This window comes from Oenanthe melanoleuca, chromosome 4A, assembly GCF_029582105.1.
Source record: "Oenanthe melanoleuca isolate GR-GAL-2019-014 chromosome 4A, OMel1.0, whole genome shotgun sequence".
Taxonomy (NCBI): Eukaryota; Metazoa; Chordata; class Aves; order Passeriformes; family Muscicapidae; genus Oenanthe; species Oenanthe melanoleuca.
This window is the reverse complement of record NC_079338.1, coordinates 10,215,292-10,240,929: the sequence shown is the minus strand read 5'-3', so window position 1 is coordinate 10,240,929 and position 25,638 is coordinate 10,215,292. Positions and strand designations below refer to the sequence as shown.

Genomic DNA, 25,638 nt, shown 5'->3' with positions numbered 1-25,638 from the left:
TGAAGAGATAGCTGCAGCTGAGAAGCAAACTTGCCTCCTTCCCATGCCTGTATCACCCACCCAGCCCCAACTGGCCACACTTCTGGGTGCTACCACACACTGGCTGATTTTTCATTTCACTGCTGGAGCCACACATCAAAGCAAGGAGAATTAGAATGGAAGACTGTGTTAAAATTGTGGACTGATTGAATTGGCATCTTCTTTTCAAATGAATGCATTGGTACCCAGAAGCAACGTGTATTTAGGTGCTGATTAGTCACAGGCCAAGTGAAGTGAGTCCTTGGCACGAGGGCTGCTGTCTCTGCTGACACAAGGGAGCTGCCTGCACCCTTGGCTGTGGTGTTTGTGGCTCATACTTCTGCATAAACATATCCCAATAAAGAAAAAATAAAAAGCCAGCATTATTGACAAAGCAAAGACCAGTTCTATTTATAGCTGCAGTAAGGCTGCAATAATGAAAAGACACTTTAATGTGTCTCAGGGCCTAGATGAAACACTGAAAATGTGGCTTTTAAGAAAAAAATTATAATAATATCCCCTTGAAACCCCGAAGAAATGCATCTGGCGGACTTCTGGAGAGCAATATCAAAGAAATAGGAGGTGCAGAGCATAGGGAGTTACTGCAGTTATGGGCTTTGAATTGGCTTAAATCTTTGCTTTTATGTTGTTTTTTTTTTTCCTAAGGATCTCTTTAAAAGTAACACTTTATTGACAGGGAAAATGTTTTACTGCCACTGAACTTTAGCAACAGTGCAGATCTGTCAGACCTTGCCTTACTTTGGAGTATATATCCTTTCTCTGTGGTTGCTTCTGCTGTCTGGCCCCTCTTAGGGGTGTCAGACTCCTGGGGGGGCTGGGAGAGGCAGTGTGAATGTCTGCAGAGGGGGACAGATGGATTAGAATGTTCTTTCAACACAGAATTTGGAGCTTTATATTTAGGAAAGGCATTTTTCTTTTCTGAAAGTCTTTTAGGGGCTTCTGGGGTGGTTGGGTTTTGTTGAGGCAATTGGAAAATTGGAAAAAAAATATTTACTAAAATACCATCTGTCATTTCATCCCATTGCATCTTTGACCTGTTTTAATCAACTGGTTGTTTCATGGCATTAAGCAGGTTTAAAATATGGCTCCAGGAGCAGAAAATGCCCTCAAGCATTGCTGAGCACGTGTGCAAGTGTCACAGCTCGTCTGGTGGCACTGTCCCTTTCTCCAAGAAGCCTCATCATGAGTAATTATTCTCACCTTATCATAAATTTGGGTGAATGGCTGTAAAAAGCAGCACTAACCAAGCAGGGCTCAGTGGTCAAGGCCCATCACATCCCTGGTTCTCTCTCAGGACCCCTGGGATCCTCAGTCAGATTGTACTCCAAAACCAACTCAAGCCTGATGCATTTTAGATTAACCTTTCCCAGTGAACACATGATTTGTTCATTTCTAGCTTGAATTTTTGTCTATACTAGATCAGACTGCTATTCTTAATTAGTTAATTTGATAATAACAAGGTCTGAAATCCTGCTTGGCAGAAGAGGAGGTGGGCAATGACCATATAGAAATGGGAGCTGATTTTTAACTACATCATCCAGAAGAGTTAAATGAAGGCAACAGACTATAAAGTTTAGACTGGTTGTTGAAGCTGAAAAGAGATCAGGTTTTCAGTTGTAGAATTTGGTTTTCTGAAACATGAATGATGATATTAACCCTTTGCCCTTGGAGCAAGGAACATGCTTTGTTTGGACCATGTGCAGCCCTGAGCATGCTGCTGGCACTCATCAGATAACTGTGATTATTGACAATGCACAGATGTACTGGCCACTGCTTTCAGGTAGTTAGGCCAGGTGGGAAGATTATGAAAGAACTTATTACAGACAGGTAACATGTGAGTTATAAGATTGTAAGTAAACGAAATTCTGGTTTATCTGAGTAATTAAAGGCACACTCTGCAGAGGAAAACAAGCAAAAGTGTACATACTTCATGCACAATTTGAAAGGCACATGACTTCAGCTTGCTGAGAACTATAAAGAGTAAAGATAGAATTCTACCTTCCTTTTGTCCCTTGGGTGCCTATTTGCAAGTATAAATGGCCAGATGTGTTTGTATTATTTATGTTAAAAGAAGATGAAAGTTGTAGGGAAGAGAACTTTGAAACTAAGACACGCCAGGATTGCCACTGCTCTGCAGTCCCTGTGTTGGCCAGCTGGGCTGTTTTATGTTCCCTTTCTGCCCAAGAGAGCTGTGCAAGAAGGGCTGGCAGGCTGGCCATGGGCAGTGCCTGGGACACTGCCTGCACTGCATCGGTGCAGACTGTCACCCTGCTCTGCTGCCCGCGGGGCACAGGGTGGTGGCAGCCCCTGCGATGGGACAGCCACCACCTCCCGGCATTTCTGGTATCCCTGGAATCCTGCAGCCCCTCTGGCAGGATCCTGGGAGCCATGCAGTGTCCTGGGCAGCTCCCAGCAGGGCAGGAGATGAGGAAATGCCCACGTGCATTAAATGGGTGGTTGGAAAAGCAGGAGTGCCAAGCCAGTGCTCAGAGGGCACCTGGAGCAGGCAGTGATAAAGTGGCTATCAGGGTGTTCTGGCTGCCAGCCCATGGGTGCTTGGCCCTGAGCCCCAGTGAGATTCCCTCCTTGGACAGGATCCATGGTCCTGCAGTCAGCTGAGGCTCAGCACTCCCTGCCAGGAGCTGAGCTGCCACACTCCCCACTCAGCGTCAGAGCCACCACCATCCTCATCCCAGGCTATCCAGTGTTTGCTGTTGCAGGGGAAGGTCAGGAAAATCCAGATTTCTTCTTTCAACTGCATAGGGACCATTCCAGACCCCATTTACATCCCTCTTTGTCCTGATGCTGGGCAAACAAAGCCCCTCTTTAGCCAGGAGATGCTGTCTCTGGCTTGTTTCTCACACCCACCACACAGCCAGCCCCTCTTGTAACTGAGCTGTATTGTTGTCTCTCTGATTTCCTCTTGTCAGATGGGCTGATTTTAATTGGTTTGCATTTTCAGTTGGTTTTCAGTTCATCAGGAAGGATAAAATAAAATCGTGCCCTCCATGCTCCTCTCTATCCACCATAGCAACACCAGGTGAGCATGTTAATCTGAGGAGCAGTGCAGGCAGGGCTTAACCCCTGTGAAGTGCTTGGAGGTTGGTTAAGCATTACATTATTCAAAATGCATTAAATTGTCCTGAATGGGGAGGAAACATGTCTCAATCATCAAGCTGAGGGACATTAGCAGTCTTCCACCACAAGTTTGCTAAATTTGAACTAGATTTAGCTACTGCCTGCTTCATTCCTATTCTGCAAGGAGGGTTGTGGAATTGGCAAGGAATAGGAGAAATAAATTTGAGGTACCCACAACTTGGACTGAAAGCCTTATATAAATCCTTAGGATTTCTAGACTGGAGAAATGCAGTTGGCATTACTGCCTGCTGTTGACCAAGCAGGAAAGTTTAACCGGTAGTCCAGGATACAAATTCTTGACAGTCTGGAGGTGGTTTCAAGATCTGAGGGTGGCTTAAATGTTACTGGTGGAGAAGAGTGAGGAGGGGAAGTAACACATATCTCAACATTTCCAGGTTTACAAAGCCTGTATGCTGTGCTGTTAGGGTTTGCTCAGTCTCAAAATGGGGAAATCAGGAAAAAATATAGATTGGTGACAGGCAGTTAACCAGCAGTTTTTTCAGCTTATTGCTAATATTTGTATTTGCTGTCTTTTAGGAAAATGGGAAAACAAATTTTGGATATTTGATTATTGATTCATAAAATATTTTGTAATTACTATTTATATCCCTTGTTTGAACATCTCTATTGACTGCCACTAGAATGTCATGATCTCCTGTGTCATAGGCCTGCCATCACCACTGTGAAAAACACACTCCTGCCTTGCTGAAAACTTGTAATAAACAAATGCCAGCCCTTCCTAACTGTAGTTACTGTAAAAAAACCAACGCTGAGGATTTGTGTGAAGAGAAGAGGCTCCTTTTGCATCTGTTGGCCGTGATGGATGAGCTGGGATTTCCCATCCTCCCCCTGGCTCAATAGCAGAGCAGCACACGGGGTGGATAAACCCAGCACAGAACAGGAGCCAGGGCTGGGTCAGGCACACACTGATGCTCATTCTGAGGCTGCCAGTTACTCAGCAATCAGTAGAATAAATGTCTGAGGTGTGCTTCTGCCTCCCCAAACATTCTGTTGTTTGGTCTTTGTTCAGGGGCCAATACATCTCTCTCCAAGCTAAAGCCTCCAGACTTTTTTGTCTGTTAGCCTTAGTTACAGAGTGTCATTATACCTCTAAGCCAGCTAGGCCCAAGAAGCTCGGTCTTGCCAATATGACTCTTCATTTCCCTCCTTTCATCTCTCCCAGAGATCAAAAATAGCTGTCTATGAGAAAATGTGGTCGTACATGAAGTCGGCCGAGCCCTCGGTGTTCACCAAGACGACGGCGGACGGGGTGGCGAGGGTGCGGAAGTCCAAGGGGAAGTTTGCCTTCCTGCTGGAGTCCACCATGAACGAGTACATCGAGCAGCGCAAGCCCTGCGACACCATGAAAGTTGGAGGCAACCTGGATTCCAAGGGCTATGGTGTAGCAACTCCCAAAGGCTCAGCATTAAGGTGGGTGGAATAATATAACAATATCCATGTTGTTATAGTATTCCACCTACCCTGATGTATTGTGTTGTCATTTTCTTTCTTGTGGATTTTGAGGTAACTTAAAAGTTTAAAATCTTCAATATTCCATGGAGTTAAATAAGACGGTAAATTATGGTTTCATTTATTTAATGCATCCATTTTTTTGTGTTCTCTTCGTGTTGTCCTCTCTGATTGTTTGTTGCTGTTTTAATTTTACAGTTCAATGGCTTTTTCAATTTAAATGGTAAAAGCCAAGTTAACCTGCCATATGTGACGAATGTTAACTGCATGATGTGGTGTTCTTGTTACTTTTTTTCTCAAAGACAATTTCCCCATCCCGCACACTTCAGTTTTGAGCAAATGTTATCCTCCATGCCACCTTCCAATATTTAACCCTGTATTTGCTGTACAGACATTTTGATAGCTCCACGTTCTGTGAAATTTTAGCCAATTTGTCCTCTTGTGCTCCTTTTTTTATACGTTACGATTTCCTAAGCATTTGTGCATTTTTTCTTACAAGTTATGTTTTATCGTTTCAAGAAATGCTGTTAACCTGGCAGTATTAAAACTGAATGAGCAAGGCCTCTTGGACAAATTGAAAAACAAATGGTGGTACGACAAAGGAGAGTGCGGCAGCGGGGGAGGTGACTCCAAGGTCAGCCTCAATGTCACCACAATCGGGTACCTTAGCAAAGAGTAATCGGCAAGGCTGTTATTTTGCTTCTCAAGAAAAAAACTCAAAAAGAAAGCAGATGAAAACTGTTTCACTAATTGTGGTGGGGAGAAAAAAGCTATTTTCTTGTTCAGTAGCTCTTTCAAAGAAACTGTCTTATTTAATATCATCAGCGGGTTTGTTCAAGCTTGGAAACCTTATTTAACTAACAGATAGAAAGTCTAGTGTTGGTGGGACCTAGGCAGAATGAATCAGAGAGGTCACTGTACAAGAAACCAACGATCACTTCTGGTCACTGTCCTTGAAGCTCAACCTTCTGGTCACTGAGGGCAAGGTTTATGAACCTTATTTTTGCCAGGACCAGCTGTGCCAGCAGAGACCTGGAGGTGAAAGAGCTCTTGTTTCCTTTGCCCCTTTGGGGAAGTTTTGGAAATTTTGAGTATTCAAGTGTCACCTTTTGTGCAAGAGCCCTGTATCTGTGTTTGACATGCCTTTGATACAGATGTGGACTCTAATCTGGCTCCAGTGGCAGCAGTGGCAACCTTATCACTGCCTTCAGCTGAGCTGAGGCTCCCCCCAGCCTTCCAGGCAGCCTGTACTGCACCTTCACAAAGTCACTTCAATGAGCTCATGTATTGCAAATGTTAACTAGTGTGCTTTCCTCTTGCCAGCTTTGCCCTGTAGGACTGGCAGTTTCTGCAGTCTTTAACCCAGCCTGGATAAGCTATAAGTAGAGTTGACTGGATGCTCTTGGTCACCTTGGGTGCAGGAGTTACCAAGAAAATTAATTTAAATGACATTGTTATACTAAAAATACTGAAATTCATTTTTATAGTGACACTCCTACATCTCATAAAACGAGATCTTTAGGGAACAATAACTCCTAATGTCTCCAATAAAAATACTTCAGATTTGGTCCAAAATCAATAATAATAGTAAACTGCAATTTCGGACAATTACTGCAAATTACTGCTACAATCTATTAATAATAAAAAAGTAAGAGTTGCATACAGTTGGCTACATAGGAAATTGCTCAGCTAGTCATGTCTGCTGCTAGCAAAAGCCACTGTGTAATATTAAAGGAAAGCAAAGCTCTTGAATTTGGATTGATTCAGTAGCTGGAGGTCTGCAGTGCTCAGCAGCAGCCTGGAGATGAGCACAACCTTTTTTATGCTTTTTAGCTGTGCTGCTCATCCTTCACAGAAGATTCCTTTATGTCATATTTGCCAGTATATTAAAAGTTTAATATCCTCCTGGGATCCAGCACCTCATTGTCTAATGCTGCTCTCTGAAGAGAGAAAACTCTTCTTACAAACCAGTTTCTATGAACTCCATTGCTTCAATTTCATTGAATTAAACCCAGCCAACAACACTTTCAGCCCTTTGAAAGAGGGCTTTTCAAATGGTCATAATTAGGGCAGGGCCATCCTTCTATTTTCGCTTGTGCTGGAAGATATTTTACAAAGGATGATGCTGTCTATTTGGCAGGCCCTTGGCCTGCTCAGGCAATGTTGAGGGAGTGGAGTCTGGGATGCTGTGGTAACATGAGTTGGTACCCAGAGAAGGGAAGCAAACACAATAATGTGTGTTTTGCTAGTTTAGTCCCAAGTGATGTCTGCCTGCAGTTTGTTATAACACGCTGTGCTGAAGGACTTGTTTGAGCTGTAGCCATCAGCTCTTGGGGTGCAGCTCAGCTGGCAGAAGTGCCCAGAGGGGAGAGCATGGGATGTAGTAGACCTCCCATGGAAGATTAAGCTAAGGGAGGCAGGGAAGGGATTAGTGGTGTTTCTAGAGGTGTGGTAAATCAAAGGGCTTTTTTCTTAACAAGTGGTTTTTCCTTTGAGGTAGTTCTGTAGGCTTGAGTACTGCAGACTGCAGTTGCAGCAGGCAGGCAGTGCCTTTCACACACCCCATCACCCTGCCCTGCCCCAGCCCACAGGAGCCCTGCTGCCCCCGGGGAAAGATAAGCTCTGGTGCTGCCCCTGTGCACTACAGCTCCAAGAGTCTCGCTGGCCTCTCTCTCCTCACTGTCCTCCCACCAGAAGCTGCCCTCATCATCTCATCCCATCTTTCCAGTTAATTGTTTATAGCAACATGGCTTCATTTGTAGGGCATTCAGAGGAGTTCCTTCAAAACTGTTATTTTTTTGGATGGGGTGGTGAAGGCCCTGAGGTGGCGATGAGGCTTGCCCTGTGTCTCACAGCAGCCATTGCTCACTCGGGGCAGCTCTCTCTACCGGCTGAGCTGACAGCTCCTCTCTCAGCTTCCCCAGTAGGGACCCGCCTTGGGAAATCGCTGCCCCGAGTCCGCAACCCTGCCCCTGACACTGGGCTGTGTGTGAGCCGTGCCAGACCTCTGGTGCCAGTTTCTTGAGCTAAATCCCTCTGTGACTCTGAGACTGTAGCTCACCCTGGAAGGCAGAGGTAAGTATGAGCCTGTTTGCTTGTGCCAGTGCCCGTCGCTGTACGGCAGAGGACCCGCTCGCCTCCCCCGTGCTCGTCCTCCCCGCGGTCTCACGTGCGGTTGCCTGTGCTTGGAGAGAAACGATTCTGACTTGTGAGCTCTTCTCTTTTTCTTCATTGCCTCTGGAAAACAGTGACTTCCATTTTCACAAGGATTCTGAGTCTTGCTGCAGGAAAAAGTAAAGGTATTGCATTGACTTTCTGCAGGTTTTGAATCTGTTGGCTTCCAGAGTGTAAGGTTAGGCTTGTGGGCATTCCATGCTCCTGGGGTTCGCTCCTAATTCAAGACTAAAGAGATTGTGCCATTTTAATGAGTTTGTTTTAAAGGCCTCAGCTGAAGTGTCCTGTTTTCAGTGCTGCCAGTCTGTGTCAGTGCTGGTGTGGAGCAGAGGGTGCAGTGTTCTCTGCAGTGCCTTAGCTGCCAGTACTGCCCTGGCAAAGGGAAATACCTGATTTCAGTAGTGGTCCTTATTTAACAAGTCTGAAGGGCAATGTGCTCCGCCCATACGTAATTTTTCTGAGATGCATGTCAATGTGGGCTGACTTGGCTGATGGAGACGTTCTGGTACATGCATCAAAACTTGTTTACTTAGCCCTCCTAAATGAGAATTAATTTAGTTTCATGGCAAAATTATCCTCTCTTCAAATGCTCTTATACAAGAGTTCTCAATCATGAGAGAATACAAAATAGCAGTTGTAAAAAATAACATTTTCCAGGAAATATGTGTGTATTACAAGTTTGGAAATGAATTATTTTGTTTATTATACAATCCTGTAATCTTAGAGCTGAGTGATGGCTGAATAGGGATTTAACAAGAATTAGACAAAAGGGGATGAAGACGGCGGTCACAGGCTGAATGACTTAAGTGAAACCAATTATTCAGTTGCACAGGAACAATTTTCTGCTAAGATAAATTTCTGTGGTTCTGCTGTTGATAAATTTCGTGTATTCTTATACCTTCATGGTAATATTTAATGGCAGCCAACATGGAAGGAGAATGTTTGAATGAAGCTTCTCACCAATTTCACTGCCAAGATTCCTTGCTAATTATTTGACTTAATTTCTTTAATATATTCTTTTTTAGGCTGATACCTCTTTTGAAGTACATCAGAGAAATTACATGCAATGAAATATTATTTCATTTTCCAGTTGTTTCTTTTTAATAATAATATTACTTTTCCAGTGTGCTAGTTGAGGTTTGCCCTCAGAGCTGTGGTCCATACGATATCCCATTCCCAAGACCTTCAGAGCTGTGAGTGTGGCCATTAGCAGATGGGATCTGTTCCCCCGTGTCCGTGTGCTGTTTTGCTTTGATACATTTTCAGCACAGCCGTTAGCAGTTGCAGCATAATTTTTTTAAACGGCATATTTTTAGAAAAAATCTGTTATGCTTTATTTTAGATGATACCTGATGCCTAAAGAGCACCATTGCCAAACACGTCGTGCATAAAAGAGAACATTTGGGGAAATGGCTATCTTAAAAAGATGCAGCACAATTTATTTGAGCAATTTGTTTGAAATTATGTTCATCAGCATGAATTTCCTTGTCATCCATTCTATAGGCCTGCGTTATGAGCTGGAAAAAGATAAAATGGCTGATCAGAGCCAGTGACGGTAACACAAGGCTAATTCATGCTCAGAGCTGGGAAAGTAATATGAAATTACTGTATTGTGCAAATTAGTGACAAAGCAAAATAATGCTTTAAAGGAAGATACTAGAATATTGGTTTAATTGACAGCTATTACTTTATAGCATATTAGGAAATAATACTGTGGATGTTTTGTGCCAGTGATGAAGTCTTAATGCTCTAGGAGTTCACTGGAGCATCTCAGAGCACTGCCAAGAAGTGCAGAGAGCCTGCTCTGGTTTGCAGAAGCAACGATGCTGTTGTGCAGATTGTTGAGGATATTTTCCTGGAAATGGAACTGGGAGAAGCAGCACGACTATTTGGGAAGAGTAGGTTGCCTACACTGGGAAGGAGTTGGTGGAGTCAGAACCAGTGGTGTCCAAGAATTGAGAACTGTTTATTTTGCCAGTATAACCTTTAGCATCGTGGAGACTGGCTTTGCTGCCTGGCCAAAGTCAATTCAAGACCTGAGTGTGCAAGGAGACATGTTTGTGCAGCATTAATTGTGGCAGACCTGGTGCTCATGCTGGTACACCATGTCCTGCCTTTGTGGCAGCAAGAGATCTTAAAGATTTGTTAATTGTGCACTCTTTTTGATAATATCTGTGATGCTTAACAGTTAATTTCATTGATTGCTTACATGAGTCATTTATCCTGCACTGTGAGTGTCAATATGGGAAAGGCTCTGTGGTACTGGAAAAGGAAAAAAGAAAAACCAGCAGCTGGAAGTGGAGCTCCCAGCAGCAGGAGCAGGGCCTTTCCTTTGAACATCTCCATGGGGGCCTGGGCTTGGTTGTTTCTCTTTAATAGTAACTGCTGTCATTTAACATACAAAGGGAAAAGTAAATGCCTTTCTTCTTCTTCAAAGTGACTCTAATGTTTCAGCATTGTGCTCAGTGGACACAGGCGCTGGTGCTGCTCTGTGGATTTCTCTGTGTTTGCTGGCACTGTAACTGTGGGCCGAATGCCTCAGGCTTTTGAACACACCACGTAGCTGTTCTTTGAATGTCTTGTGTAGCCTTTGGACTAAGCAGCACCTACCTGCAGCCTGCTGAGGAGCCAAGAGCAGGAGTCACAGAAGAAGCCGTTTCAAGAGGCAAATAAAGATGGGGGGAAAAGTGGATGTGCCTAGACACAAGAGAAAGAGAAGGTGAGGGGATAGCTGGCATGCAAGGTAAGTTGAGTCTCTTGCTCATACCCATCCAGGTTAGAAAGGACTCAAGCAATGGCAAGGAAGGTCCATGCCACTCTTTCAGGTGGTGTAGGTTTGGGTGTGATGTTGGGCACTTGCTCTCCTTTGCTCTTCCTTCCACCCTCTCACCACATCCATACCTTAAGTGTCAGGCACTGCTGCTAAAGTGACTTGCTATGGCTTGTATTTCCTAATCCAATCAGCGTGTATTATTGCATTAGCACTTGGCACTTCTCTTAAATTATGATCCTGTTCATCCAGAGTTTAATTTGTTTGAGCTACATTTGTGAAACATGTAAATATTCTTTCATAGAGACAACTGCTGCTGCCAAACACAGGCTGCAGACTCTGTAGAGAGCAGAGGAACTTGCAGCCTCAGTTGGCAACACACCTGGCTCTGTAGAGGTGTGCAGAGTGTCTGTAGATGATGCAATGACATCATGTGCTCATTCAAATACCCAAATTTAAAATGTATACCTGGTGACCAAAGGAAAAACGCTTCAGATTCCACAAAGATAAACTGGATGCTCCAGCCTGTAATGCAAGTTACTCCTGCCCAATAATGGAGACTATAACAAAGTTCTGTTATGGAGAACTATTACAGCTACTGAGTGCTCAGCAGGAGCTAAACCCATCCCCTGGCAGCCAGGAGCTGCAGCCCCAGGGTGCTCCTCACCATCACTCAGGGCCCCAGGGCGTTGAGCAAAGGGAGCTGCTGCTGGCTCTGCTCTTGAGGAAAAACAGCATCCTCTGCCTCTCTGCCTCCAAGCACTACCCCAGCCATCAACATGCAGCATATTTCCTAGGTGGCTGGGGGATATATAGGATTTGAGGTGCTCAGTTTTAAGTTTCTAATTTTGCAAGCTCTTTGTCTTTCCAAACTAGATGGCTTTCACTTTTATCCCTTCCTCTGCCCACCTATAAAGCATTTCAATCCCTCAAATATTAAATCGTGGAGATGTGCAACTGCTGGTAACACAGGGCAGGGAAAAAGTGATGTGGATCTGAAATAGCACCAAAGAGCAACCAAGGGCTCATTACTTAAAAAAGAAATGCCTGGTGCTTTTTGCATTTTTTCTTTGAATGTTAAATGTTCAGTGTGGAATGCCAAAGATCACATTTTGAGACAGAAGGTAGGGATTGACAATTGCCTGTATTTTCAGGGCTCTTCACTCCTGCTTGAGGTACCAGGCAACTGTAGCCTTTAAACAAACGTCGTGGGTTTGGAATAACGAGCTCATTTCCAAACAAAGCCTTCCCCATCCCTCACGTGTGGGTGTGTCACAAAACGTGAAGTCATGGCATAGAGACATTGCTAAGTTGGTAAATTGCACCAGGCAGATGGGTGATCTGATCTGAGTGAGGGCAGAGCTCTTGGACAATGCATTCACCCGCAGGTTTTGTATCTATTCAGAAGTTATTTTGGTAACAAGATCTAACAAAAAGTCCACTATAAAGCTTGGGGGAATAAAGTGCCTTATTTGATTTAGATGGGTCTATAACCTCAAGCGATGCCCTCTAGAGAGTAGTGCTGGATTTGGTGTATCTTCCTAGATTGTTTCTATCTTCATAATTTAACAATACCACAACAGGTGTTAAGTGACATTTTTTATGGTATCCTGTCAAGTTAAGCAGAGAGCCTGGGCTTGATTTCTGCCTTTGTCAGTCCCTGCACAAGGCCTGTGCCTGGGCAGACTGGCTCGAGGATCCAGTGGTGGCCCCTTGCCTTCTGGCCCACTCAGCTCCACTGAGCATCACCTCCCCTCCTCCTGCCAGCAGGGTGGGGAAGGCTGGTGGTTCTTCTGTGTGATGTGTGGCAGGGAGAGATTTCTCTGCTTGGCTGGATGTGCTGCCAGGTCGTGGTGCCATTGTTCAGGGTCACACTGAGGGTGGATCATTGGTCAGAGCAGGGTGCTGATGACACCAAGGTTCTGTTATCCCTGAATGGGTCTTCCATTGAAGAGTTTGACTCAGTGGTCCTTGTGGGTCCCTTCCAGCTCAGAATATTCTGTTCTGTAATCTCTGTGGTCTTCAGGTATTTGCCTCTCAGATCATGGTAAATATGACATGTCTCACATGTGTACAGCAAGCTACCCTCTGTGCTTCCCCTGAAGTTACTGGGGATTAACCAGTAAAATTAGCAGGAATAATTAATTCAGCGTTTTCAGTAGTTTTACCCATGGGGATTTTAGGAAGCATTTTGGATTTAGAAAATGCTTGTTTGTTTGAACCTTATTCCACTTGCCTTTCTCTGAGACTGTGAGGTAGATTTTAGAAACACAAATGTTTAACATCTGAGGTCTTTGATGTTATAATGGTTTTGTTTGGGTTGTGCTCGTGTCGACAATCCCAGGGATGTTCCAGCCAGCAAGGACAGCTCTGGTCATAAGCAACAAAGGAAAGCATTTCTTGCTGTAGAAGTGACAGTGCTCTAGATATGTCAGATTCCTAAACTAAAAGGATTAGGCAAAACCAGGGATTATTTAAGTATAAAACAAGTTTATTACAATTAAATAATAAGTCAAAAAACACTTTATAATGTACTAACCGAGACTTGCTACCACCATGGACTCTTACTTTCTTCGCATCACTGGGATTTGGACAGGAGGGTAATGAGCCCTTTGCAGAAGCTGATCCCTTGGTCTGACCATGGGACATGGCTGGGGCAGCACTCTGATACAGAGAGAAGATGTCAGCTTTCAATAGGAGGAACAGATTGTCCAGAAGCCTTCTGTGGCTTTCTATTGCTCTGATGCCACAATTCAGCAATAAATCTGGCCTAGCCAGATACTAGACCAGATTTCCAGCTGTTCTATGCTATGCAGTGTGACACAGCCAGAGCTCAGGGTTGTCTTTGGCACTGTAATTTTGCCTTCTCCTGTGCACCCAAAGGGCCAGTACCAAGGTACAGGGAATCACAAGCAGCTTTGCTGTAAGTGCTGCATTCCAAGTGATGTGCCTGCATTTCCACATTTCTCCAACCAGAAGAATTTGTTGTCTGCTGTTGTACTGCTGGGAAAAATGAACAAGGGCCTGTTGATGACCAGGATTGTGCACTGTGGTAGCTGCAGTGTTAAGTACACAGGGAGGTCTGTTAGCAAAGGTCAGTTCTCCCAGTGACCATATTTGCTGTATGTTTGGAGCCAGCATCCATCTGATTGCATGAGAAGGATCCCCACTGCCAATGGCCACAAATTTCTTAGCTTCACCTCTACATGAGCTCTGTATTGCTGGGTGAGATGGCCCTCATCCCTCCCCAGTGCTGCTGGGGACATGGGTGTCCTGGCCAAGTATCCCTGCAGAAGCCTGTGGAGCTCTCCTGTGCAGGGGCACTCATGAGCACTGAGGCTGCAGTGGTTGGAGCTCTTGCCCAGTGTTTGACATGTCCTGAGCCAGCTGGGCATCCCTCCATGGCTGAAGTGCTGATCAGGTCTGCTGAAGCTTCTGCTCTGCTATCCTGAGCCACAGCCCCAGGCACACGTGAAGAAATGATATTTTGAAGCCCAAAGAGGAGCTCTCAGTGCTGAATGATATTCTGGTCTTCCTTCAAGTTCATGAGTGGTTTCTTTACTCTCTACCCCCAAAAAGGCTACGTTTGGGCTCTCAAGATGCTGCAAGCAACACCGTTGCAAAAATGCCACACTGTACCCTGTACACTGGGTACTCTACAGAAAATCAGGAACCAGCTGATGGTGGGTGAAGGAACTTCAGCTATAAAACCCAGGCAGTGAGAGGTGCCAGGGCAGCCCATGGGCAGTCCCATGGTCTGGGAGACTGAGCACAGCCCAGGCACTGCCCTCCCATCTTGTGCCACCCTGAGGAAGCCCTTTAACTGGTGCTTTGAAGAGCCTTGATTGTTACACTTTTACTTTGCAGCTTGCTTTTCTGAAAGATTTTATCTAAAAATTCTAAATGAATTCTGAGCAGTGGTTCATCTGGTTTGAAAGGAGCAGTGTGCTGTCTGCCGAGTTCATTCACTGTCCTTGGCAGTGCTTGGGTTTGGGTATAACATTTATATTACATCCATTAGAGCATGGAATGGGATGTGAATTATCCAAAGCTGTTCCAATCATCACTTAAATCTTTATAGATTGCAAGTAATAAACATAACTACAGTGTTGCTGAGACTTCATGCCATTCATACACCAGTTAGACAGAGCTGAAAAAAGTCTGCAGATTATTGGGTGACATGTTCAAGTCCTAAGTGACTTCTGCTCCCAATTCTCACCTCTAGTGGTCACTGACTCTTTGTATCACCTATTGTGACTTGTAAGGACCAGCCCAAACACTGACTACAAAGGCACTGGCACCTTTCCTGGAAAATGGCCCTTTCCTGGCAGGATCACAATGTTCTTTTCATAAATTAACAGTGCTTTTCCAAGAAACTGCTCAGGCTCTTCACTGCAGCCCAGGTTCATTCAGGAAAGGGTCCTGTTTACAGCACCAGCACACAAACTGATGGCCAGTAACTGGAACCCAAGTGCCAAAAGCAGCAGCCTGGCCAGCTTTTGCAGTCCTACGTGGGACTGCAGCCTGCTGGGCACGTGTCTTAAGGTGGTAGAAGTTAGTGATGGCAGTAGATAGAACATCTGGTTTGGGGTTATCTTCTTTAAATAGGTGCAGGTAAAATCATGACAATTAACCCAAAAGGCCATTAATCATGCTACTAAAAACCTGTTATGTTTTATAATTTTAGAGGGTCAGTAGTTCTACCTTCCCACTTTTGGGATTAATAAAGATCTACTTCTTTGATGATTAATTTACTTGTCTTCTACTGCAAGCTTGTTCTGGCCAAAAAGAATGCCACCAATTTTCTCAGTGGAGATAAAATTTACTGCAACTAATCTGAAACTGGGGCTTTGGTAAGAGGAGGCAAGGCAAGAAATCCCTCAGACAGGTAAAGCTGTTTCAAAAACAAGAGGAGAGAGCAGATGACCTCTGAGGCATTGTGTTCCATCTTTTCCATATTATTTGCATGAATGTAAGATGGGTCATAATGAACTATAAATGCAATAAATGCTCTTCAAAGAGCACATAGCAGCACCTTCTTCTGAGAAGGAGCATCTGCATGGTGAACATACTCAGCCTGGAAACAATGCCATGTTTTGTACAGGGTCAACCTGCATGACAAAGTACTGTAGCACTTCCTGAATTTGAGGGAGAGGTGGCCCAAGTTTTTAAATCAAACCTGAAGCTTTGGCAACCCAGCTCAGGGGTGAGATTTTAATGAGTCTGTTTTTCAAAAATCAGTTCACTCCATCAGTATTATCCTGTGGTCTGGGGCCATCAGCAGCAAAGGGTGCAAAGGGCTTCTGGGTCTGATGTCCTGCACCCAGATGGGCAGAAGTGCAGCAGGGAGGAGGCCTAGGGCCACAGAACAAAAGGAAAAGGAGGTTCCCTTTGGGATGGTGTCATATTAAATCTGGAAAAAGACTGGCACAGCTTGTTTTCTAGCAGTAGCTGATGACTGAAGAGGGGAAGGTTATGCTGCCAGCACCTGAATGGAATCTCCTAATGGGGAGGCAGAGAAACAAGACAGCTGAAACACCAATAAAACCCACTTCTGTCAAGATATAAAATCATGTTTGTGGCAGTATATAAACTATAAAACAGGTGGGCACTGATCTTAAAGTCATGCCTCTCTTAAAAAAACAACCATAGCAGATGGCTTAATTCCCCTCTAAGGGTAGTACTATTCCATACGAGGCTCCTGGTATTGTTTCTCTAAACTCAAGTCTTCCAGTCATTTGTAGAAGAAAATCTTAGCAGGGTTTGGTAGAGCTGTCCAAGAGAACCAGCCTCACAGGTTTAAGCCTGGATGATTCAGATATATTGGATGAAAAGCAAAAGCAAGGAAACAACAAAATCTTTCAGTTATGGGAAGGAAGAAAAACACTGCAAGTTTCTGGACAAGGATACCATCCTGTGAAATCCAAAATGCTGACATCCCCATCCAAATGGCCTCATCTCAAATTTCTTGGCATACAGAGTGCAGCAAGAGAACACAAGCTCTCAAACCTCTGAACATTTTACTTTTATCAAAGCAACCAAACTAACAAGGAGAGGTCTGGAAACCACATGGTAGAGATGAAAAAGAATCCCATCATAAATTAAAGCCTGGAAAAACAGTGGAAGCCACCTAGGAAAGGGCCAAGGACTTCACAGGATATCCCATATAGTCCAACAACAGCAACATAATTTTTAGAAAAAAAAATGGAAAGCACTAAAGTATCCCAAGAAAACTACAAGAAGGGGAAGTCTTTTGAGACACAGCCCCAGAAAATGGGAAAATTATCCTCTGAGGTGGACAGTGAGAGAAGTAGGTAGCTGGTGACACAGTCACCTGTGGGGATCCAGGCAAGTAATTTAGTGTCTCCATTCCTCTGCCTGTAAGGCAGTTCTAAAAATCCCCCCTCAGTCAAGCAGTGCCAGGGCAAGATATGAACAATCCCCTTCCTAGACCCAGCAGCCATCACTCCTAGAAGAGCCCTGCAATTCCCTCTACAACAACCAACAGAACACTTTGCATCTTGGTGGCCCTGGACTGGCTGGCACAGGCACAGCTCTGGCACTGCCCAAGGGACCAGCTGGGTGTGATCTGGGGGGTGACACAGAGGATTTGTGTTCCATGGGCAATGCCAGGATCCAGACATGGCTCTCTGTACTTCCATCAGGATCTCAGCCAAAGCCATGACTGACTCTGACTGTTAAACTGAACCAGGCTAGGCAGCCACACAGAGATGAGCGATGTGAAAACATATCCACAACCAGGCTCACTTTCCAATAGATCTACTTATTTTGAGAATTTGGGGTTTGAAGTGTCCATCCCACACCAGCTCATACTGCATTCCTGAAGTCCTGGACCAGAGGCATCACTCCTTCTCCCACCGTAAGGTTTCTCAAATTCTGCTGCAAAGGAAGCAGCTCATTAGGAGAAGCATTAGGAGATTTTGGGATTTATTGCCTGGAATTATTTCCAGTGCCCTGCCCAGTGAAGTAGCTGAGCCAAGGGAGGCTGAGTACTTGCTGAGGCAAATCTTCAGGTCATCTGTGTGCTGGGGGAACAGGACAGGCCAAGGCTGGGGGGGACAGGCACCAGCTCTTTTATTTCTGACTTGTCTCCTCTGATCCCTCTGTAAACAACCTGACCCTCTGGTACCAGCCAGCTCTCAGCCCCATGCCAGGCAGGATGGGGACAGCCCCAGCACCAGAGCATCCTGGCATACAAAGAGCTCCACCAGCAAAGCCTGTGTGGGTCTGAAGTGAGGGGTGGCTCCTTGGCATCTGCCCATTCCACTGAGCTCCTCATGTTAGGACACATGGATGGACCAAATCACCTCTCTTCTACCCAGGCTGAGAGACTGTGGTACCTTACCTGCCAAACAGGACTGGGACAAACAATCATGAAAACCTCAGTTTAGGCAAATTCCCATCTGTTTAGTTAAGATAATTTTAGTTTACTACTTTTTCTTTTTACTTTTTTTTTTTTGGCAGTTGTTTGTGCACAATTAGCTGCAATCTTGGCTAAAAAAAATAAAGCACCCTAATTAGCATATTAAGCCTCCTCATTTCCCAATACTGTATAATGTTGTGAAAGCTAATCTATAATGTATTGGATGTTATGCAAATTCTCAGTACTCCGTACGGGGTTTACAAAGACATGCAAATTAAAAATAGTGTTCAGAATAGGACTGGGGGGAGGGGAAAATTTGCACAATAAAATATGCAGGTAGGAGGAAAGGTGTTTATAACCTTCTTCCTATTGTTTGTGTATTCTCAGCTGCACAATGCTTTTCAAAGCTGAGAGATGTATTGCATAAAATCTCTCCAAATTGGATAGTTTTTAAATGAAATTTAAAATGAGAGTACTGTTTTCTGAGCAATGATTCACCCCACTCTCTGCTGGGGCTTGTAAAGGGAAGGTAGAGGCACTGAGCTTTCACTAGCTGGCATTGCAGGCATGCACAGCTGCTGTAGCATGTTCCTCTGGGACTCACCAGGGGTCTCAACACAGCCCAGCTGCCCAAGAGGGTCCATGGTGGTGGCTTGGCCAGGCCCTGGCCACTCCCTGTGGCTGTAGCCAAGTGGGGCAGGTGTGTTACCTGCACCCCTGGGGTGTTGGCAGCGTGCTTTGATTCCCTTAATATTTTATAGCCCTACCTGTAGAAGGATGCAGGCTAGCTGCAGCACAGCTGGCTTTTTAGGATGCTGCTGGCTCCTGGTGGAGGAGCTCTGCCTGCTGCCAGTGCCAGGCCAGCAAACACAGTCTGTCTCATGTGGCTTGTCACCACGACCCGTTGGCTGTGTCCTGCCAGCCCTGATTGATACTTAATTAGATTACAGTTGCTGCTTAAAAATAGCCATTTTATATAAAGTCTTGGCTGGTGTTAAACTGAGCCCCATGCAGGCCAGGAGTGAGTGGTGCTGCCTCTGCCTGGGCAGCTGGGAAGCTCTGCAGACAGAGCTTGTCCCCACCTGGATGGCTTTTTCCTGCTCTTGCCTCCTTGCTGGCCTGGGTAGCACTACATGTAGGGCAATGCAGGAGCAGCCAATTGAGAGTTCAGCTTAAGAGCTCTTGAATATGATCTTTTTTCTCAGGATACCCCACGAGTTTCCTGGGCTTGGCTGCCGCCCTCCTGCCAAAGGACACGAAGTATCTCCAAGAGCAACTCTTCCCAGCATCAGCCACCAAGAGTCTCACAGCCATCTCAAAAGCAGCTTCTTGGCAGATGAAGGAGCAGGGGTTTTCTTTACCAGCTACTTATTCCAGCATCTTGCCCTGCCCTTGGCATGGCAGGGCTCAGCCATTCTCATTGCTCAGTTGTGAGCCCTCCCAGTCCGGGGATGTTTCCCTAAATGCCACTGTGTGATTTAGCAATATTTAAGGTGTTTTGTATAGGTCTTGTTGCTCTTTCTCCTGAGTCTTTTCTGCTCTGCAGAGAGTCAGGCACTTGGCAGGGGTGGGAGAAAGGCAGGGAGCAGCAAGAGCCAGACATGAGGCTGCACTGGGGCAGACATGGGCTGAGCTCCTGTCTCCTCTGCTGACAGCAGGCCTGAATGGAGCCAAAGCAGGCTGTGCATGTGTCTCCCTGGTATCACCCTGTGCAAAGTGCTGCAGCATTGCTCAGGATAAGGGCCCAGCCCTGCTCAGCTGTGGAGCAGGGATCAGAGCTGCTCAAGCACAAGCAGGACCTGAAGATGTCCTTTACACAGGGAGCCTGTCTCATGAAAACAGGCAGGAAAAAAAGCCAAGACATCACACAAGGAGAAAGTGGAAATGACAAAACCTAGCTGAGAGCTCCTCAGGTGCTGCTTTCCCACGCAGGAGGGGCAAATGAGCTCAGCTCCTCTGGGCTGTGGGCTCTTGGCAGCGCCAGTCAGCAAGTCTGTTTATTCTGCCAGCATTTCCCACCCTGAGCACTTTCAGCCAGCGTTTCCATATTCATTAATTTGCTTCATAGAGGTCTGCATTTGCTTATTTTCTGCTGCAGTTGCCTGGACTGGGGGAGCTGGAGATGCAGCCGTTCTGGGAAGTGCAGCTGAGCACGGCGCCTCCGAGCGCAGCCCCTGCAGCGCCGGCAGGGCGGTGGCTGTGGCAGCTGGCAAAATCCAAATCCCCCTCCATAGACCCAGCCTGGGGGTTTTTGCTTTGCAGATGTGCACAGAGACCCACCAGGTGCAGGGGCTGCCGGAGATCCGGGGCTCCAAGCGTGGTGAGAAGCCACAGTGGCTGGAGAGGGGCTCCTGTCTGTTAGTGCAGTAGGGGGTCCTGCTGGATAAACCCACCCAGACCTGTAAAGCTACTGCCAGTGCCTGTGGGGCACCAAAGTGGGAGATTGGCCTTGCTTTGTTTCTGCTGCCTTCATTTAACAGTGAGTGCCGATTACTCAAAGCGATATGGGCAGGACCTGGTAATGTAGAGATGCTCTAGCCTTAACTTAAGGGGATGATCCAGTTGCCTGCAGTGTAAATACTTTGTGGCCAGGAACCCTGCTTTATCGCTTTGTATAGTTTTAAAGTAGTTTAAAGATTGAATAACATAAAATAACATAATATAATGTTATTTATGTTATTTCCCACGTGAAGAACTCCTGTAAACCTTGCAGTATTGAAACTCAGTGAACAAGGCATCTTAGACAAGCTGAAAAACAAATGGTGGTACGATAAGGGTGAATGTGGAGCCAAGGACTCCGGAAGTAAGGTCAGTCGCTGAAGGTCTTTTTGTACTGATTAGCAATCACATTTTGACCCACTGTTTGTTTATTCCAAGAGTGACTTTCAAAAATTGCTATTTACATTTTGAAGGTTGAAAGAAAAGAATAGAAAAAAAAAATAAGTGAGTCTCAGAACATGACAGCCTTTTTCTTATATGCAGTAACAGACTGTAGTTGTAAGTATGTTTCACTGTGTGAGTATTTTGGTAGAAACAGGCTAAGAGAAGCCCCCACAAAGCCTCCCAAGCTGGTGTCTTCATTTAATTATGCAAGTTTTAGCACAGTCAGTCTATTATTCAGGCCAGCATCTTTTCTTATTTTTATTGGAAAAAACCCACATTTTTGTTTGAAAATTATTACTTAGGTTCTCTACATGTCAGTTTGGGAAACAGTCACATGCTTGCTGAGGGCACAAATTTTCAGAACAGACAGCTGATAAGGAAAAAATGCCTTCCCTGCCCTATTTACCGATTCATTTTGAAATTGGTTGGATTTAAAAAAAAAAATCTAGAAATGCTAATGGTGAATTATCACCTAAGTATTGTATATTCCTTTTTATACTGCTTTGAACCATTTTGCTGCTGTACTGCCCTGTCATCCACCAACCATACTATGGGGTTGTCCAGCGTCATGCAGGACCACTGTAGATCCCAGGGCAGGTCCCACCCCTGAAGTGGACTGGCCCAGTAGCTGCACACTTAAATTGTAGGGAATATTTATTTATACCATTCATTTAAAAGGAGGATTTTATTATTTATTTTTTTTTAATAATGATTATAGACCCACTGGGGAGAAAAACTCTGTAAAAGTGCTGGGCTTGTTGGAGTGAAGGACATTTTCAAAGGCACCAAAAGGAGGAGGAATCCAGCTCCAGCTGAAATTGGTCGCAGTTGAGTGCCTAACTCCTCTGGTGCCTTTGGAAGTGCTCTCTGCAATCGTTCAGACAAAACTATAATTTCAAAGCACCCTTTCAGTGTCAGAGGACAATTTCAAGTTCCAGCAAAGCCAATAATAAAATTTCACTGATTTCAGTAGGACTGGAAGTTGCTTAGGGCACAACCCAGTAGCTGTTGTATCAGATAAATTTGGGATCATGGGATATCTGAACACACAGCAGCTGCCAAAGGGAACTGTGATCAAAAAGAGGTATAAATGATTAAGATCTTTAGTTTAAATGGCAGGTTGTTTGCTATAACCACATGTATCCAAACTGCCTGTGAAACACACAGACACTTACAAGGTAGATCATATTTTACTCTGACTATATGCAAATTTAGCTCTCCCTGGAGAGACTCGTTAACTGAGCTCTGTCAGCAGTGTGTTCTCGGGGCATAGACAAATTTCTTTGGCACCTGCCTGTCCACCCCAGTGTGGTGTGGCAGCCCAGCCAGCTGTGCCAGCCTGGAGCTGTTCCTACCCACAGCCACCCACCCATGCAGCAGCAGAAGGGTTGCAGCTCTCTTTAATCCCATTCCAGAACCCTGTTTATAAAAATGCAAGCTTCTCCCCCATCTGACATGTATTGAAGGAAGATAAACCCTGACCAGTGATTTTTGTGTTACAGTGTCTGGTTTCATTCAATAACTCACGCTCCAGAAGGGGCTAGTTTAGCTCAGGGCTCTGCTACTTGACCTCTAAGTAACTGACCATCTTTCTAGGGTGGGGTTTTTTCCTAACTGTGGAGAAAAGGTAGTTAAGTTTAGCAGCATCTCAATAATTTTTCCTACATTAACCAAACCCAAAAGTGTAGTGGTTTGGCTTTTTCTAGTTTTGTCGTGGCCATCTGTAAATTCTGCTGTTTTATGCAGCCACCAGCACAACTTTCCCCCAGTGCCTTTGGATGCTCTGGGATACAGAAGGCCTGGGGAAGTCAGTGGCCAGAGAAACCTCATTGCCTTGGAGTCAGCCAGGGTTTCACCCACCACAGCTGGAGGACGGGGCAGTCACTGCTGTGCAGCCCTGGGCTGCGGGGATGGGGGGCAGCACTGGTCCATGGGCCAGACACTGAGCACCATAGAGCAGCTATTCCAGCTAGGGCTAATGCAAGGCAGCCTGTTGTCTGTCTGTGTGTCTGTCTGTCCGTCTGCTCCTCACAGCAGAGCTAACAGCGTGGCTCGTTTCTCTTAGGACAAGACGAGCGCTCTGAGCCTGAGCAATGTTGCTGGCGTGTTCTATATCCTTGTGGGAGGCCTGGGGCTGGCCATGATGGTGGCTCTGATCGAGTTCTGCTACAAGTCCCGGGCCGAGTCCAAGCGAATGAAACTCACCAAGAACACTCAGAACTTCAAACCTGCCCCCGCCACCAACACCCAGAATTACGCTACCTACAGGGAAGGCTACAACGTGTACGGCACAGAGAGTGTGAAAATCTAGGGGTACGGCTGCGGGCTGGGAGCAAACCCTCTGGGGTTTCTTCTGTCTTTTTTAGCTGTCTGTGCTATTCTCTTGTGTGCACCAGGGGACTGCTGCAAGAGGCTTTTGAAACACCATCTTGTGGCAGTTTTTAAGTATCAGTCATTTAAATTTCTTCCCTGATCAGAAGTAGGATCAGAAAGGTACCATTCTGTTTTACACACAGAGGCAGCTGGCTTTGTGCTGAAGTGAGTAACTCTTCTCTCCAGCATCATGCTAGTTCAAATTAAAGTATTTTGTTAATTGCTTTAAAAATCACTATTATCAGAATTCTCACATCTCTTGTTGCTGATCTCTTCTTCTTTGTTTTGTAAGCTGTAATCAGGTCAGGTAAGTGCTTTTAGGAAGTTCCAAAAAGACTTGCAATAGAATCAAACCTTCTACACTAGAATTCATGATTTCTAAAGCAGGAAAAGTAGAGCTGAATTGCTGACAAGTGATTCTGAAAAGGCCTGTTTAGCCCCTTGCCCACAGTTTGTGCCTCTCCATGGGCTGAGTTCCCCTGCCCCTCACTGCCAGGCAGTGATGAAATCTCTCTGTTTGTATTTTAGATCTTCACCCTGACAGCATGCAAGACAAAAAGCAGCAGAGAATGTGGCTACTTCGTGGATTTGGACCATCTGAGCCAGTTGTACTCTCTCCGAGGTGTCAGGCATGACACGCATTGATGATGGTGCAATGTACTTTTAATAGGAAAAACTGGTATTTTTTCCTTCAGTGCCTTATGGAAGACTCTGAGACTCACAACAATGCAAACCATCACTGAAATATTCTTGCTTTGCTTCAAAGAAGTAAAAGAAAAAGAAGAGAGGAAAAGAAAAGGAAAAAAAAAAAAAAGAAAGGGAGAAAGAAAAGGACTGGTAATAAGATATTGGTATGTGAAAAATAAAAATTCTTGTAAAAAAAGATCAGTGCAACAAAAGCCATTCTTTGATACCACTGCACAGTAACTGAACTTGTGTCCTGAAAGCAACCGCAGCTGGTTTCATCTGCCACCCCAATCGTATCAAATTATGAAACCTCTCCTGACACAAAGCCTCAGAAATCTGCGTGCAAACGCGGACTGGCCTGCCACTGCTTGTACGAGCTGATGTCAAGATGTTTCAGTATTTACTTACAGTGGTGCGATTTTATTTTTTTTCTGAGCCACTTTAACTTCTCCAGCTAATTTGAGCAATTCTGTAGAGCAGGAAAAGGTGTAACACCTGAAGGAAAGAATCCGTGCATTCAAACCAATTAAGGTCAATGACTGTGAATCTGTAAATCCAAAAGAAAGTAATTTGTGGAACTGCATGTCTTGCTTCCAGATCAGTAAATTAATTTCTTGACAAGGTAGCTATAGTGCGGGCAGAAAATATTGCATTCCTTTTTTTGTTCTATCATCAGGCACACCTACAGGTGCTTTATTAAAATTACATTGGGTGGCTTTTAAAATTAAAAAAAAGGAAAAGCTACTTGCTGTTTAAGTTCAGACCATATATCTCTTTTCTTGCTGTGCATTTGCATTTTAATTCACTGTTTAATATCAAGCAATGAAGCAAGAGAAGGGCAGGTTAGTTTTTCCCAAACCTGCTGCTGCTTCTCCCCAGTTCTCTCCCACCTAGCTCTGTGCTCAGCTAATGCTTCTCAGTAATGGTCCTTGTAAAACAGAAGCAAGGGAAGAGGATAGTAACTCCAGTTAGAGCTACAGTTCCAGAGTAATAGCGATCTAACATGACTCCTGCTAGTACTGTTATATTATATCAGCTCCTGCCAACTCTTGTTTCATGCCTGGTGAGAGGATGCCTCTCTGTGAGGAGGATGCTGTGCTCTGGCCACCTCTGCTCGAGGAGGAGCTCACTATTACTCACATCCAACATCTTAGACAGCAGCAGCATTTCAGCCTTGAACCTCTGCCTGGAAACTACTTAACTGCATCTCTTAAAAAAAAAAAATTAAAAAAGAGAAAAATAAAAAAAAAAAACCACAAGACTTTTAACATATTGTCAATCACATGGGAAATGTTCAATGGAATATCTGCATACTAATTACCTCTAATCGACAATATGTATTTTCCGTAGTTTATGATAGAGTTTTATTTCATCAATAACATACAATGAAAAAGAAACTCATTTAAAGCAGTCTGACCCTTAGGCGTTTAGTTTGCTGATGATAGATTTGAAATTTTAATAGGATTTAAAAACAACAAAAAAAAAAAGAAAAAGAAAAAGAAAAAAGTCTTGTTAAAAATATGTATTTCCAACAAAATGTAATATAAAATAATTTTAAAAGCTCATAGGAGAATAATTTATTGTTCAAGTTTTTAACAAGATATTGACAAAAAATTGTTTTGTTTTAATTTTCTTTTCATGAAAACTCTGATTTTTTTTTTTTTCAACTTCTGAACACGATCACGTCCCCAGCAAGGGTGAGCTAAAGCTGTGCAGTTAT

General features: G+C 44.6%; 1 protein-coding gene across 2 annotated transcripts in view; it reads left to right on the top strand.

The window, feature by feature from the left end:
* Positions 1 to 24,049, top strand: part of GRIA3 (glutamate ionotropic receptor AMPA type subunit 3) — a 143,522-nt gene extending 119,473 nt beyond the window's left edge. Inside the window, exons 13-16 of one of the 2 annotated variants that reach the window (XM_056491537.1) lie at positions 4,361 to 4,608; positions 20,669 to 20,783; positions 22,924 to 23,171; positions 23,760 to 24,049. In XM_056491537.1, the coding sequence (XP_056347512.1) occupies positions 4,361 to 4,608; positions 20,669 to 20,783; positions 22,924 to 23,169 (609 nt within the window). In that variant the 3' untranslated portion in view covers positions 23,170 to 23,171; positions 23,760 to 24,049. Of the gene's footprint in view, positions 1 to 4,360; positions 4,609 to 5,166; positions 5,282 to 20,668; positions 20,784 to 22,923; positions 23,172 to 23,759 lie in introns of both variants that reach the window. The other variant, XM_056491538.1, reaches the window with a different exon arrangement.
* The last annotated feature ends 1,589 nt before the right edge of the window (positions 24,050 to 25,638 follow it).